Source organism: Crotalus tigris, unplaced genomic scaffold (assembly GCF_016545835.1).
Source record: "Crotalus tigris isolate CLP2741 ecotype Arizona unplaced genomic scaffold, ASM1654583v1 scf7180000018125.1543573, whole genome shotgun sequence".
Lineage (NCBI taxonomy): Eukaryota > Metazoa > Chordata > Lepidosauria > Squamata > Viperidae > Crotalus > Crotalus tigris.
In genome coordinates, this window is record NW_024096837.1 from 1,195,848 (window position 1) to 1,210,347 (window position 14,500).

Genomic DNA, 14,500 nt, shown 5'->3' on the forward strand with positions numbered 1-14,500 from the left:
ACAACATTGGAGCAGCAGATGTAGGCTATGGCCAGGATGGCTTTTGCCCTCCCTTGTTTGATATGCTATTTGTAGATTTTTTTTGCTCAAGATGTCCTTTGCCACAGTAATTGATACCCTCATCATCACTCTCCATTGGACTAATGGCAATGTACTTTAGTTCAGACTGCTATTAAAAATAATTAGAAGCTACAACTGATTAAAACTACTGTACAATGACCTGACTATTGATAAGAAAAGTTAGGTCCAAGAGTTTGATATGGTGGGGTCATTACGTTCACTACCTTTGAAGAGCAGGCAGTTCTTGTGCAGGCAGTTCTTGGGTCCCTAGGGTGACCTATGTTATACCACTAGTCCACAATTTGCACTGTTGGCTGGTCTGCTTCTGGGTGCAACTCAAGATATTGGTTATTACATTTAAAGCCCTACATAGATGGATCCAGGTTACCTGAGGAACCATCTCACCCTACTGGGACTAGCCCCCACTTGTGCAGGCAGACAAGGCATGCTGCAGGTCCCATCCCATAAGGAATTCTGGCTGGCAGGGTCCAAGAGAGGGCAGCTCCTGCCCTTTAGAACTTCTTATCCCTGAAGTGAGATTAACTCCTACCCTTCTGATAGTCTGCAACAGCCTGAAGATCTGGCTCTGCCAGACAGCTTGGGACCCCAATGGGGAGAATCATACTGGAGATGGTTGATGAATTAAGAGACAATCTCATCTCTCCACCCTCCGCCTGCACATCTTGTTCCCTTCCCATCTTTTAATGCAGTGCTTCTCAATGTTTGTGTGACGGCAACCCCCGTCACACAAATGTGCCGCGCATGCGTGGCGCCGCCCCCATGCGTGCCGTAGCGCCGCATGCATGCGTGGCGCCGCCCCCGAGGGGGAAAAATGGCGACCTCCGAGAAATGGTCGATCGACCCCAAATGGGGTCGCGACCCATAGGTTGAGAACCGCTGTTTTAATGATAATTTTATTTTGATTGTGATTTTCATTTTTATTGCTTTAGAAATATTTATCTATTAGGACTTTAATGTTTTAATGCTGTAAGAAGCATTATTTATTTATTTATTTATTTATTTATTTATTTATTTATTTATGAGACTTATATACCGCTTTAAGTGCAAGCACTCTCTAAGCGGTGTACACCAGTAAGCAGTGTATGTATGTATGTATGTATGTATGTATATATATATATATATATATATATATATATATATATATATATATGCCCCCAACAATCTGGGTCCTCATTTTACCTACCCCGGAAGGATGGAAGGCTGAGTCAACCTTGAGCCGGTGAGATTTGAACCGCTGACCTGCTGAACATAGTCAGCTAAAGTGGCCTGCAGTACTGCACTCTAACTGCTGCGCCACCTCGGCTCTTTTTAATTATGTTTTAATGCTGTAAGAAGCATCTCGATATGAGGTGAATGGCAAATAAGTTAAACAAACAAACATTTGCCATCATTGCAGCATCCCACAGTTGCGTTATTATCACTTGCCCATTTGATAACTAACTTCTGACAAACAGAATCAATGGTTTAGCTGCTGGTAAAAGCACAAGTCGCAGTCACATGATTGTCACAACTGTGGGTAGTTTGCTTAACAACTGTAGCAAAAGTAACACTGTAAGTCCATCACTTTCATGAGATGTTTTGCTTAGTGACTGTATTACTTAGAAATGGAGTTAGCAGTCCCAATAGTGATCACTAAGTGAGGACTACCTGTACTCTTTTCTACATAAATTTACTGTGTTAATTCCAGTTTTGATTTAGAAGTGGTGTGGAATTCTTGGATCTGCTTGTTATTTTATTACTGATGTGGTGAAAGTGAGACCACTGTTGCATTTCCTACTGGTTAAAAGCAGTCAAAGAAAGCCTGGATATTTTGCAGGATGTTTTTAATGTGGACCCTAGGGATCATTCTGGCTCTTTTTGTTTAAAAGAATTGTTCCTGAAGAATCGGAAGCTTTCCTCAAAATGATCAAAGCAGCATCACCCCACCCCTTTTGTATGCAATGCCAGGTTGCCTTAGAAGGGTGGTAGGAGTTGTCTCACAACACGCGATTGTAGTTTTTCATTAATCTGGCATTCTTTTCTCCTCCCTCCTAAGACACCACTTCCTTTAGGTATTTTGTACTCAGCTTCCCTCAGAAGAACCAAGGTGGGCAAAGGCGAGGAATCTGGAGAATTTTAATCCAAAAATATCAAGATAGCTAACTGTCTTACCCTGTTGTAGACATTCACTTGTTAAATGTTTTATGGACATTTAAGGATATTACGTGACATAAAATATGCGATCATTGGTAAAATGATGTGTTCTTTGGTTTCTCACTTTTTTTTCATAGGTTGTATATGTAACCGCTACATTTCCATACGTCATGTTGTTGATTCTACTGATTCGAGGAGTAACATTACCTGGGGCCTCTGAAGGAATAAAATTCTACTTGTATCCCGACCTATCTCGTCTTTCTGACCCACAGGTAGGAACTTATAACAAAAAACTTAATAAACATTTTGTGCATTGTTTTTTCCCTTTTCTGTCCTTTCTTAACTAGAAATACCTGCTCTTTCCACTATATGCTGAAAGCAAAGAATCATAGCAGCGGGACTCAATTTTTCTGAATAATCTATGTTATAGACACTTTGCACAATGTACGATCAGATTTGTAGCAAAATCTGAATAAACTTTCTCTCAAACTCAGCTGTCACAAAAGCAGGATCTGTAGCAAACCGATGAAGACTGTACCATAAATAAAACTCATGTCTTGCTTTGCATTTCAAATGATCAGCTAGTGTATCATTCAGTAAGAAGAATGAAACTGATGAAGAGATATTGCTTGTGAACAGAGATTTGGACCCTGACATTAAGTACATCCCAAAACTATTCTAGGTCACAAAAGCTGATTTGTTTTTTTTCTTTGGCATTCAAAAATCAACCTAGGGAAACTATAGATCCTTACAAGGTTACATGCATTTTATTGTTTAGTTTTACAGCAGAGATCAGCATGTGTGCTAGAGTTGGAGAAGAAGTGGGAAATACCATTGGTCATTTCAAGTTCCTTTTTAGAAATGACAAATTCATCTGTCCTGCTGTACAGTGGGTTTTCAGGTACAAAGGCTGTAATCTGGAATACTTGCTATTGTTTTTATTAGTTTGAATATTTTTGTAGAGGTGTGTTCTATGTGATGAAAACTAATGTTATATAATGTTCTTACTTCTTTACTGTTATGATTAACGTGGTGATTTTATTGTTTAATTGATATTTTTATTTTTTTATTTTAAAGACAATATATGCTTTCTAAATATATACACTGCAATTTAACATTTTATTGATTTCTTTATTTGATTTGTTAAGATTGTGCAGCATTAACAAATCTAATAAATAATTATATAATCTGAATGAGGCTAAAGTCCGTAGTAGCATGGGCCTATTGTCTAATGGGAAATTTGGGGGAGCTACGCAAGTTGCATCTCTGTGTCTGCTTGTAAAGTTCTTGTAGTGCAAGGCTTTATGGGAGTCTCAAGGGTGTTTATCTCAATGTTCAGTTCAGTCTCAGTTAGGAATCTTAACAGCTGCCGGGAAAAAAACCACTAATGCATAGAGTTAAAATACCAAACAGCCAGATGCAATTTCTTATAGTTACTTACAAAATGAATAAATCCTGCTTGCAACTTAAAAAAAATATTGTCAGATTTGGGGACAAAAAATCAATCTGCTCAATAGCATACACCAATGAAGGAAAAGGTAATATTCATTCACTTTCTGTAATGCACTTGCTCCATTTTGTTCTTAGTAAAAGGTCTTCAGCTTTTGTGACTGTTCAATTCCTTTCATTTTTTTCAAACTATAAAACATTTTTCCCCAAAATTGAAAGGAACTGCACTGCCCTAATATAGAAAGCTAATATGTTTTTGCACACATACCATTCAAAAATGATGGAATTCTGAACTTATTTCCACAATACTTAATATGCCTTAAGTTTTCTGAATTTAGCATCTCCCCTACATATATTGGATGTATTTCATGAACGAAGGCGAATATACGTTACGGGATAATGTTACAGGATCCAGTCTGGAGCCTTGGATGTATCTCTTTTATAATTCTTGAGATTTGAAATACCCAACTTACAATAGCAATTGGGAGCAGAATTTCCATCACTAAGTGATACAGTCATAAAACACAACTGCATCACCTACCAATGGTAACCCTTGCAGTTCCAGCTGCTATCATCAACTGAATCCCATGACTGTTAGGCAAAGCAACCTCCTGGAACCAAAGTCAGTGGGGAAGCAGCAGGAGGTTGCAGGTTCCAGACCCACAAGTAGCCAAAGTGGCTGCTGCTGAGTGGGGAATGGAGCATGGCGGTAAGGGAGGGGTATAGAAGAGGATTAGTAAGATGCACAAGAGTGCAAGGGGGTACACAAGTGCTACCCAAACCATGGAGGTGTGTGAGAATGTGAGAGATGTAGTACATAGGTCAGGAATGGTGCTTACATGTGTAAAGGGAAGTGCCACATGGTTTGGGAGGGTGTGTGGGGTGGCACAAGTTGATGAGGGTGCACAAGAGGTGCAGTGTGGGTCATGGAGTGGGTTCAGGGGTGCAATGCATTGTGGGGAAAGTACGCAAGGGTACATGAGAGATATTGGGTGAGTTGGAGAAGGAATGTGTGTGTGTGTGTGTGTGTGTGTGTGTGTGTGTGTGTGCATCCAGATTAACTGTTTTGTGGAAAGAATTCTAGTTACAGAATTATCAGTGTAGCAAATATACTAAGTTAATTGTATATTTAATAGACTATGAGCCAGACACTTTCTTAGAACACAGCTATCGGACGAAACAGGTACCAATATAGTAATAGTAATAGTAGTAAAGTTGGAAGGGACCTTGGAGGTCATCTAGTCCAACCCCCTGCTCGGGCAGGAAACCCTACGCTATTTCGGACAAATGGCTGTCCAGTCTCTTCTTAAAAACTTCCAGTGTTGGAGCATTTACTGCTTCTGGAGGCAAGCTGTTCCACTGATTAATTGTTCTCACTGTCAGGAAGTTTCTCCTTAGTTCTAGGTTGCTTCTCTCCTTGATTAGTTTCCACCCGTTGCTTCTTGTCCTGCCTTCAGGTGCTTTGGAAAATAGCTTAATTCCCTCTTCTTTATGGCAGCCCCTGAGATATTGGAATACTGCTATCATGTCCCCCCTTGTCCTTCTCTTCGTTAGTAGAGGTGTTCTAGCTCAAACTCATTGGAAATATTAGCCTCTGATTCTGGAATTATTTTTTTTCTATTATACTGGCCTAAGACAGCAAAAATGTTGTATATTCCCACATAGATAGGAACTTAAGATACAATGTCTCTTTTTTCTCCCACTTCTGATAATTCTTTCATATTATTTTCAATAAGGACAGTTGATATACCAGGGAACAATATTATTACTCCACACCTACATGCATTGATTTTATGTGAACTCCTTTGATAGAATAAGAGGTGTTTGTCACAATTAACAATAACTAAATAATAATTTAAAATTTGCACCAAATATTCTGCTATAAAAAAGTATTTCTTGATTCAGAGATTAGCCATCTTTTCCTCCAAGCAAGCTAGTCCCCTTCCTCAATATTTTGATTTACTTTTTCATCTTTCACCCTATTTCTATGACCACTGAGAATACCTATTCCTTATTGGCTCTTTTTTGATGATTTCTGGGGAAAGAAATCCAAGAAAAACCTACACTCCCATTCATGTGAAGATTCGTAAAGCATTTTTGGAAATTATGGGATCTCCACGGGGATTGATTCCAGCCATTACGTTTGGACCACATAGCACCATATATACAATTCAGATTGCCTTGTGATGTCTTCTGAAGTTTATACTGCAGTGATTCTATGTGCATTGAGGTGACTACTTCCTGAAGTTTTGGTAGAGAATGTGACCAATAGCCAAGTTGTATTTCATAATGTAAAATGTGCTCTGGTTCTTTGTATCCCTCAGTGAATAACAGCAGGGGTCTTCAAACTTGGCAACTTTAAGACTTGTGGACTTCAACTGGCTGAGGAATTCTGAGAGTTGAAGTCCACAAGTCTTAAAGTTGTCAAGTTTGAAGACCCCGGAGTAACAGACTCATCTGAAAGACTCTGAGGGAATACTTTGTTAATCTTCAGGCCATTAAGTGGCATGCTTTAGTAATATTTGCAGTGTGACTAATTGATTTAATATTAATATCTAGCTCAGATATGATCTCAAATTGATTAAGAACTTAATTTGTAATTTAGAAATTCATCAGAATTGATAGAATTTAATTTAATGGACATCCTCAGTTTTTGCAGTGTTTTTTGCAGTAATTCAAATGAAAAAAAAATAAATAAAAATTAAAAAAGCAAACTGTATGGTCAGCATGTTGCCTGTATTTATTTCCCATTTGATGTTAGGATTATGTGTATATACAAGATAGTTATTCATACAGAATCTTGTTCATAAATCTGTGTGTATGCCTGAAGACAAAACGGTATTTTAAACTTGACTGCTTTTAAAATATGGTGGAATATCCAGAGAATTTTTAGAAGGAGGGTAAAATTTACTCCGCAATTATTTTTGTTAGGTATTGTTACAGATTGTGATACAAAGGAGGTTGTATTGATGTTAAACTTGATCACAGCCGCGAGGCTGTTAATTGGACAATATTGGAAGAAGGAATCTTTGCCTACATTGCAGGAATGGTTTTTTAAAGTAGCTTATCTGGCAGAAATGGCAAAGATTTCGGCTTTCTTAAAGCAACAAACGCAAGAGAAGTTTTTTGCTATCTGGGACAAATGGATAAAATTTATACAATTTAGATTGGGTATACAAAAATATTATATAGCTTTTTCATAAGTTTTATTTTTATATATATTATAGATATCTTTTTTATATATATAAATATAAAGTTTTTAATTTAATTTTTATTTTTATTTTTTTTTTTTTTTATTATTATTTCTTAAGCCTATATTCTGCTCTGGGAAGCTCAGGGGGGGGGGAAGGGAGGGTTTTTGGGAGGGGTGTGGGGTGGGGGTTTTTTTTATATGTATTGTTTAATTTTTTTTTTCTTTTGTATATGTTGTTTTTTGTTCTGTATTGTTCTTGTTTTTTTTTGTAAAATTTATAAAACTTTTAATAAAAAAAAAAAAAAAAAAAAACTTGACTGCTTTTAACTGCGAGAGATCCCATGGGGCAGTCCATAAATCCTGTTAAAAGTATCTCTGCTCAGCAATAACAAGTCACTTGGATGTGAAATCCAGTTGTTTCTGTTCACAGGTCATCTCTTCATGAAAGCAGTGTGTGATAGCACTTTCAGCTGAGCAACATGCTGTTAGTTTGCTTTCAATTTTACACGTTGCTCTTAGAATGTTTGTTGTTGATTCTTGGAGTTATTTTATTATTATGACATTTCACAGATAGCATAGACCTATGATTTAAAGTTTTGAAAGATAAACTCATGTTTCAGAAAGCTATTTATTCTATTATTTGCAAATCTTTCTTATGTATGTTTTTTGGCTTACATAAAGGTTAGATTTGTGAAGCAATTTATTCTCATATGCTGTAAGGCTTTTCATGGAAACATAATTATTGCAATGATTTACTATGATTTTCATCTTGTACTGTTTTTTGCTAGTGGAGATTAGTTGACAAAGTATGGAAGTAGAACCCTAGTAAAATTATTTCTGATATCTATCTATCTATCTATCTATCTATCTATCTATCTATCTATCTATCTATCTATCTATCTATCTATCTATCTATCTATCTATCTATATGCTTATTATGTATATGTATATGCATATGTGTGTGTGTGTGTGTGTTTGTGTGTATTCTTATAATAAGCTTAGAGCTAATACTGAGTGTGCTTATAATATAAGCTTATATAATTTGCACTTATAGTATATGCTTATAATGTGAGTGTGATTAGTCTCTGGAATAGTTCACCAGGCTGACAGTATCACAGTTTTCAACAACAAAGTTGTTTTCCAAATGTCATTCATTCATTCATTCATTCATTCATTCACTCACTCACTCCTCACTCACTCACTCACTCACTCACTCACTCACTCACTCACTCACTCACTCACTCATTCAATTTATATACCTTCCTACCTCATATTCATGACTCTGGGCAGCTTACAATTTAAACATAATACAGTATTAAAATAAAAAACAGTCATATAAACAGTGCAAATGTTAAAAATAATTAAACCCAAACAGTACAAGAACCGTGAGAGCACAGTTCAAGAACATTGCAGCCATTTTATGGGCTCCAATCATTCTCTGATCCTAGGGCAGATGACAAAGCCAGGGCTTCAGGCCATTCCAGAAGGCCATCAAGGTCAGGGCCAATCCGACCTCAGGAGAATGATATTCTATAAACATTATCCATCTATCTGAGATGAAATGAGTTACATTACATCTAACACAGGAACATCTTGAACCCGAGACTCCCCCAAAATCAGTACTAAATAGTCTTAGCACATTTTTAAATTTTATTTATTTATTTAGCATTTGGCATGAAAAACCTGGGTAGCAACAGTAAAGATGTATAGAAATAATATAATAATATGATATACATAACATGGAAATGTGTGGTCAGTTTTGTAAGATATAAGAAATTCAAGAAGTTATATATTAAAATTACAAATTACATTTTGAAAAGCATTGGTTCACACAAACTCTTTGGATCATCTTAGTGATATGTGCAGATTTATAGAAGCTGAGTACACATTTCTGTTTTTCCAACTGCTTTACTTAGCTAAGCCAAAACATTTGCACTAAAATATTCAATCCAATAGAATATTGTGCTGTTAAAAGCAGCAATGCCATCTTGAGGTAAAAATGTGTTCAAGCAGGCTGACTCAATGAGCTTTTTAAAAGACCATAAATATGTGTTTTGATTTCACTGCAACAGGGAAAGATGAAAATAGTGCTGGCTTTGTGACAGTAGTTGCAATCCAATTTGAATACATATTACTGCACTGATACCAGACAAAGAAAAAACTTTTTGAGGCAATCGCCTCTGCAACCTTTTCTAAACTGCAGATAATTACGATCAGTGTGGAAATTTCATCAGAAAAAGTTACATATAGGCAAAACTTCAAATGTGAATAATTTTAAATGGAGTGAAAACATATTCCATACTAAAATAATCTATTTATATTAAAGATAGGCTATTTTTTTAAAGTTTTCTTAAAATGTTTCTGTCTTAATAGTATAACTAGTATCAACATCACAGTATTTTTTTTTCAGACAGAGAAAAGACATGCCATGCTTTTTTCTGTGCTTTCATTTGCATTTTTCCCATATTATTTCATTTCTGATACATTGCTTTCTGTTTTTGAAAAGTTACTGTCTGCATGTATAAAAACTATGGATGCAATACCTTTATAACACGAGATAATTATATACTATAGCCTTCCATTTTCTATCAAATTAATAGGCACCTTGCAGATACCATCTCATTAACCAAGAAGGCTGGGAGAATTTTTTTCAGTCAGCTCTATAATTATGTAATTATTGTCAGCTCCCCATCTCCCATCTTTGTATTTCAACAAAATCACACCATTCAGCTCTATTGATCTTGCCTTTTCTTTACATTCTATCTTTCAAACTTAGCAAAGAATGGGGGACATAAATTACCTAGCCTGTTCCATGCCAATCTATTGATCTATTTTTCCATGTGGTGGTCTCAAGTCATAAGAGAGAAAATTATTGTGCAAATAGATATGACCCTTTATGTGGCTTTTCAGAGGCTATCACAGCAGGCTTAACATGATAACATATTTTACAATATAAAATGATAGCATATTGTGCAATGTAGGAAGAATTACAGGAGGTATGATATAAAATATTTGTAATTTCTCTGACCAGCTTATGTTATTGCTTATAAGAAAAAAACAGTATTCAGGATAATCCCAACACTTTTAATAATACTATTCCTTTTTCTGAATAGTCTTTCTGATCTTCTCCTAGACATATTGGACTTTAGTTTCTACAATTTCTAGTCAATATGGTCTTGATTGGCAAAGATGGCTCTAATATAGTATCATGAATGAAGGCAAATATACGTCTTCCAGAATAATGTTGCAGGACCTGTTGTCTAGGTCATTCACCAGGACCAGAGGTTTAGTCTTCCAAGCTTTTGGACTTGTTCTGGAGCCCATTCTCAGATAACCTCTCTCTCACACATTCTGGTGAGAGAAAAGTTCTCTTAGGATGGGCTCCAGCAGGAGTCCGAAAACTTGGAAGACTAAACCTCTGGTCCCAGTGACCGACACAGATTGGATCCTAATATTCCAAGTAAAATCACTTTGGGCTTGTGCACAATAACTATGCAGACAGTTGAACAGACTGGGGCTCAAGTTTTTCTGATTCATTATCTTCTTTCATGTGTACTATAATTCTTTTCTCATTTCCTATCAATTTCAGAGATAATTAAAACATATATGATCATTGATTTAAAGTGTGTACTAAAATCCATTTTAAAATATTTAATCTTGAACATTAAAGTATGAAAAAGGCAAGAAAAGTAGTATTTTTTTTTTTAAAGGACTGAAGGATCTAGTGAACATATTTCTAATCCTTAAAGAAGTCACCAGATTTCACTGGCCTGGGCCATAATGTCTCCAAGGCCAGTGTTGTTGTTGTTGTTGTTGTTGTTGTTGTTGTTGTTGTTGTTGTTGTTCTTCTTCTTCTTCTTCTTCTTCTTCTTCTTCTTCTTCTTCTTCTTCTTCTTCTTCTTCTTCTTCTTCTTCTTCTTCTTCTTCTTCTTCTTCTGAATTCGATAGAACTTCCACTTTTTCTTGAAAGAAGAAATGGTTTAGTTCAGGGGTCCCCAACCCCCGGTCCATGAACAAACAAGGAAAGCCCCATCCATAGGATGCAGGCAGCACACAAAACCACACCCCCTATGGAAAAACCTCTTTCCACATAACCAGTCCCTGGTGTCCAAAAGGTTGGGCACCTCTGGTTTAATTCTTTGTCATGCACTTGCTTTTTCTTATTGAGGCTGATGGATCTCTTCTTGTTCTCCACTAGGCTAAACTAGATGGTGGCATATTTTTATTACTTATATCTGCAAAAGGTTCTGAGAAGTATTTTAGTTTTATCTTGAAATTTGTTTCTCTTGCCTTAAAATTGCTTTAAAATTTTATGGACCATATGAAGTATTTAGATTATGGTATAAACAAAAAGATCAGTAAAGAAGAATATTTGTAAGCTCAGGGTTAAAATAGGGGTCCTTGATTGTTTTCTTGCAGATGTTTCATTATCCAAATTACATAACATCATCAGTACTAGCACTGATGATGTTGCCTTGTCAGTGTAATAAAACACCTGCAAGAAAATAAAAATATCTTTATTTGATAATAAAAAGGTCATAGAGATGGTGTTGCATTAACTTGGGAAAGCTAGTTCTTTAGTGGAGTCCACAATTCAAAAGTCCTGCATGGAGTTACCTGCCTTACTTCATCCAAAAAGCTAATGTCCAAAGAACATATGGAAATTGTCATCTTTTTGTAGTCGGATAACAACCCTTTTAAAGTTTTTATTTTTTAAAAAAAATGGAGATACAAATAGAAAACATATGCATTGAACATGCCAAAACCGTTCAGCTATTCTTAAGCATTGTAAGAATAGACCTAGCTTTTTAGACTAACTAAAATTCAGAAGAAATCTTTTAAGACTAACTCATTTTTATTTTAAGACATAAGCTTTTAAGAGCTGCATCTCACTTTATCAGATGCAAAGAGTGGCTTGACTGATGTTGGAAGGATGATGTGGGAGAAAGGAAGGATATGATAGGCTACCAATACAGATGAAAGTCCCATGAAAGATAGGTTGCAAGCACCTTATTAATTAACAAATGTTCCACTTATTAATCTAACCTTAAACTTTGTAAAAAGAGATTATTGAAAAATTGACTCACCTCCCCCCCCCCAAGTTTTGGGTTACATGGGACTGAACCTGGAAGTTAATATGTGGTTGATCAGGTGCCTGGTAGGAAGAGTTGTTTGTTTTTATTGTATTTTATTCATTGGTTATGGTAAACTCCCTAGGATTACTGTGCAAGATAAGTGGCCATATAAATTCTTTAAATAATCAATAAAAGTTAGTCTGAGGTGGCAAAAAATCAGGAGAAATCTAGAAGCACTTTTTCCATGGATGATGTTATCCATTCAGCCCTCTCCAACTCTTGGCAATTTTATGGGCCAGTTCTCTCCACGTCTTCCAATCTTGCACTAATTTTTTTTTGAGTTGTTCTATGCTCTGTCTGGTGTCAGCTTCGATGGTGTTTCCAACTAACGTATTTTATTAAAAATAGTTATTTTTTGAGCTGTAGCTTAGGTCATCTAACCTTCATCTAGCTTACTTCATCTAACCTTACTAATGTAGGAGTCTTACTTTGGATCAATTGCAGCTAATGAATACTTTTCAAAGCCTATAGCTACATAATAATATATTTTTTATAAAAAAAAAATTGCATGGCACCCAACTCTGAGTGGTTCACGACAAACAAATTATAGTAAAATCAATAAACCAAAAAATAAAGATAAAAGATGGCAACTGTAATGAACTGAGGTGGCTGGGTAAAGAGAGAGTGAGACATAAATATGATCAGAGATAAAAGTAAAATATGAGATAAAACATTAGTATCATCCACAATTCTAAAACACTTCAAATCTCTGAACTAATCTAAACCTTTTTGAATGATTTTATATAGGAGCTAAAGAATAGAAAATAGAGGTCAGTCAGTAATGTTTCAGCTAAACATTCTGGAAATTGCCAGCCATGGAGAGGTATCGCTGTGTTCAGAATCCACTTAAACTAATGGTACAGGTAATGGGATTGAAAATCCACAAGATGTGGCTGGAAAATCAAAAGGGGAATATTTATTCACCTGCAAAACTTTATTCTCTTGACAAAAGTAACTGATAACTCAGAATCATTGCCTATATTCTATAAGAAAGAAATGGAGAGATTAGGAATGTTTAGAAACTAAACATTGGGTATATGATGACAAATACTTAGTCTATCAAATATTTAAAGTATTTAAAGACAATTTTAGCATTTTCAGCATGCTAAAACATTAATTTTAAAATTGTATAAAATGACTAAAACATTATAAAATACTTACAAAAATTAAATACAGAATTAAATATGTTCATACATATCTTCCCTATTAATTTTAATAAATTATGAAGAACAATGACCAAGTATTCAAGTGATCCAGAGTAGGTAAAGGCAGTAGATAATAAATTCAGCTGCAGTCACATTTTATTCATCAGTTTGGATTTTATCATTCCCTTTATTATAGGAATGCTACTATTGCACAGTCTAAAGCAGTATTTCTTTTAAATCCCATTCATGGAAACTGATTTAGGCATATGTACAGAAGGATTCTAAAAAGTTGGTTATCAGTGGGATTTTGAAATCCAGATGTAAACTATGACTGTTTAACAGGTTTGTATATTTGACCATTTAAAATAGGTAATATAAGAAGATCAAACTAATGACAACAGATAGAACAACCAGCTTTAGAACTACAATGTAGATATTGAAATGGTGGCTAGCTTCTGCCTTTAAAATCAACCATCAATAGTAAAGGACAAGTAATCAAGAAATATGCTGCAGACTAGCACTTGGTAGAGCAGCCATATAGGCCCAGGAAAAGATATTCACATGCTATGATGTGTCTATATTTAAAAAGCACAGCATCATGCAAACCATAGTATAGCCCAGACATGTCAAACACAAGGCCTGGGGGCCAGATGTGGCCTGGGAAGTGGTTTCATGTGACCCGTGAAACAGTGGAAACAGTGAGGGAATGGCCCCCTCTGCCTCGGCCTTGGCCCAGGCCAGCTGGGAGCCAATGTACAATTTTGTGGTGGCCATCTATGCTGAAACGCATTCAGTCTTAGCTCTACAAGGCTGTCTGAAAACAGCGAGGAACCAGCCCCAGTCGGCCCTGCCCCATGGGTGCATGCATTGTGAGGAATGAAGAAATGTACCACCGCCTGGAAGTGGCCAGCAAATGGCTCTTGCCTACTTCACATATCCAGCTTGATGGGCTCCGGAGGAGGGGTTTCGGCAGGCAGTGGGGCGTTCTCCTCACAGCGCTAAGAGGCTGAGCCAGGTGGCACAAAAAGAAGCGTGATGCGGCCCAGTTTCAGCAGGCAGCAAAGTGCAAAGCTGACGAGCTTTGTACCGCCCAGCTCAACCTCTTGGCACTGTGAGGAGAGCGCCCCACTGACTGCCGAGACCGGGCAGGCTGGGGCTGGGCGGCATTGCACAGGAAATGTGGACTCTCACGCTCCTCATGGCATCCCCTCTCCCAGAGCCCACCAAGCCAGATATGTGAAGTAGGTGAGGGCCATGTGCTGGCTACTTCCAGGTGATGGTGCATTTCTTCATTCCTCACGAAGGGTGACACCTCTTCAGCTGCGTTTCTTGCCTGTTTTTCTCCCTCCCTCATCTCAAATATT

At 36.6% G+C, this 14,500-nt stretch overlaps 1 protein-coding gene across 10 annotated transcripts in view; it reads left to right on the plus strand.

Annotated features, from left to right (window-relative positions):
- LOC120310149 (sodium- and chloride-dependent GABA transporter 3) overlaps positions 1–14,500 on the plus strand; it is a 112,048-nt gene that overhangs the window by 48,727 nt on the left and 48,821 nt on the right. For all 10 annotated transcript variants that reach the window (XR_005557280.1, XR_005557282.1, XR_005557279.1 and 7 more), the window contains one exon: positions 2,352–2,486. Coding sequence is in view for 3 of the 10 variants with exons in the window: in XM_039348248.1 (XP_039204182.1) it covers positions 2,352–2,486 (135 nt within the window). In the remaining 7 variants the exon portion in view is untranslated. The remainder of the gene's footprint in view (positions 1–2,351; positions 2,487–14,500) is intronic.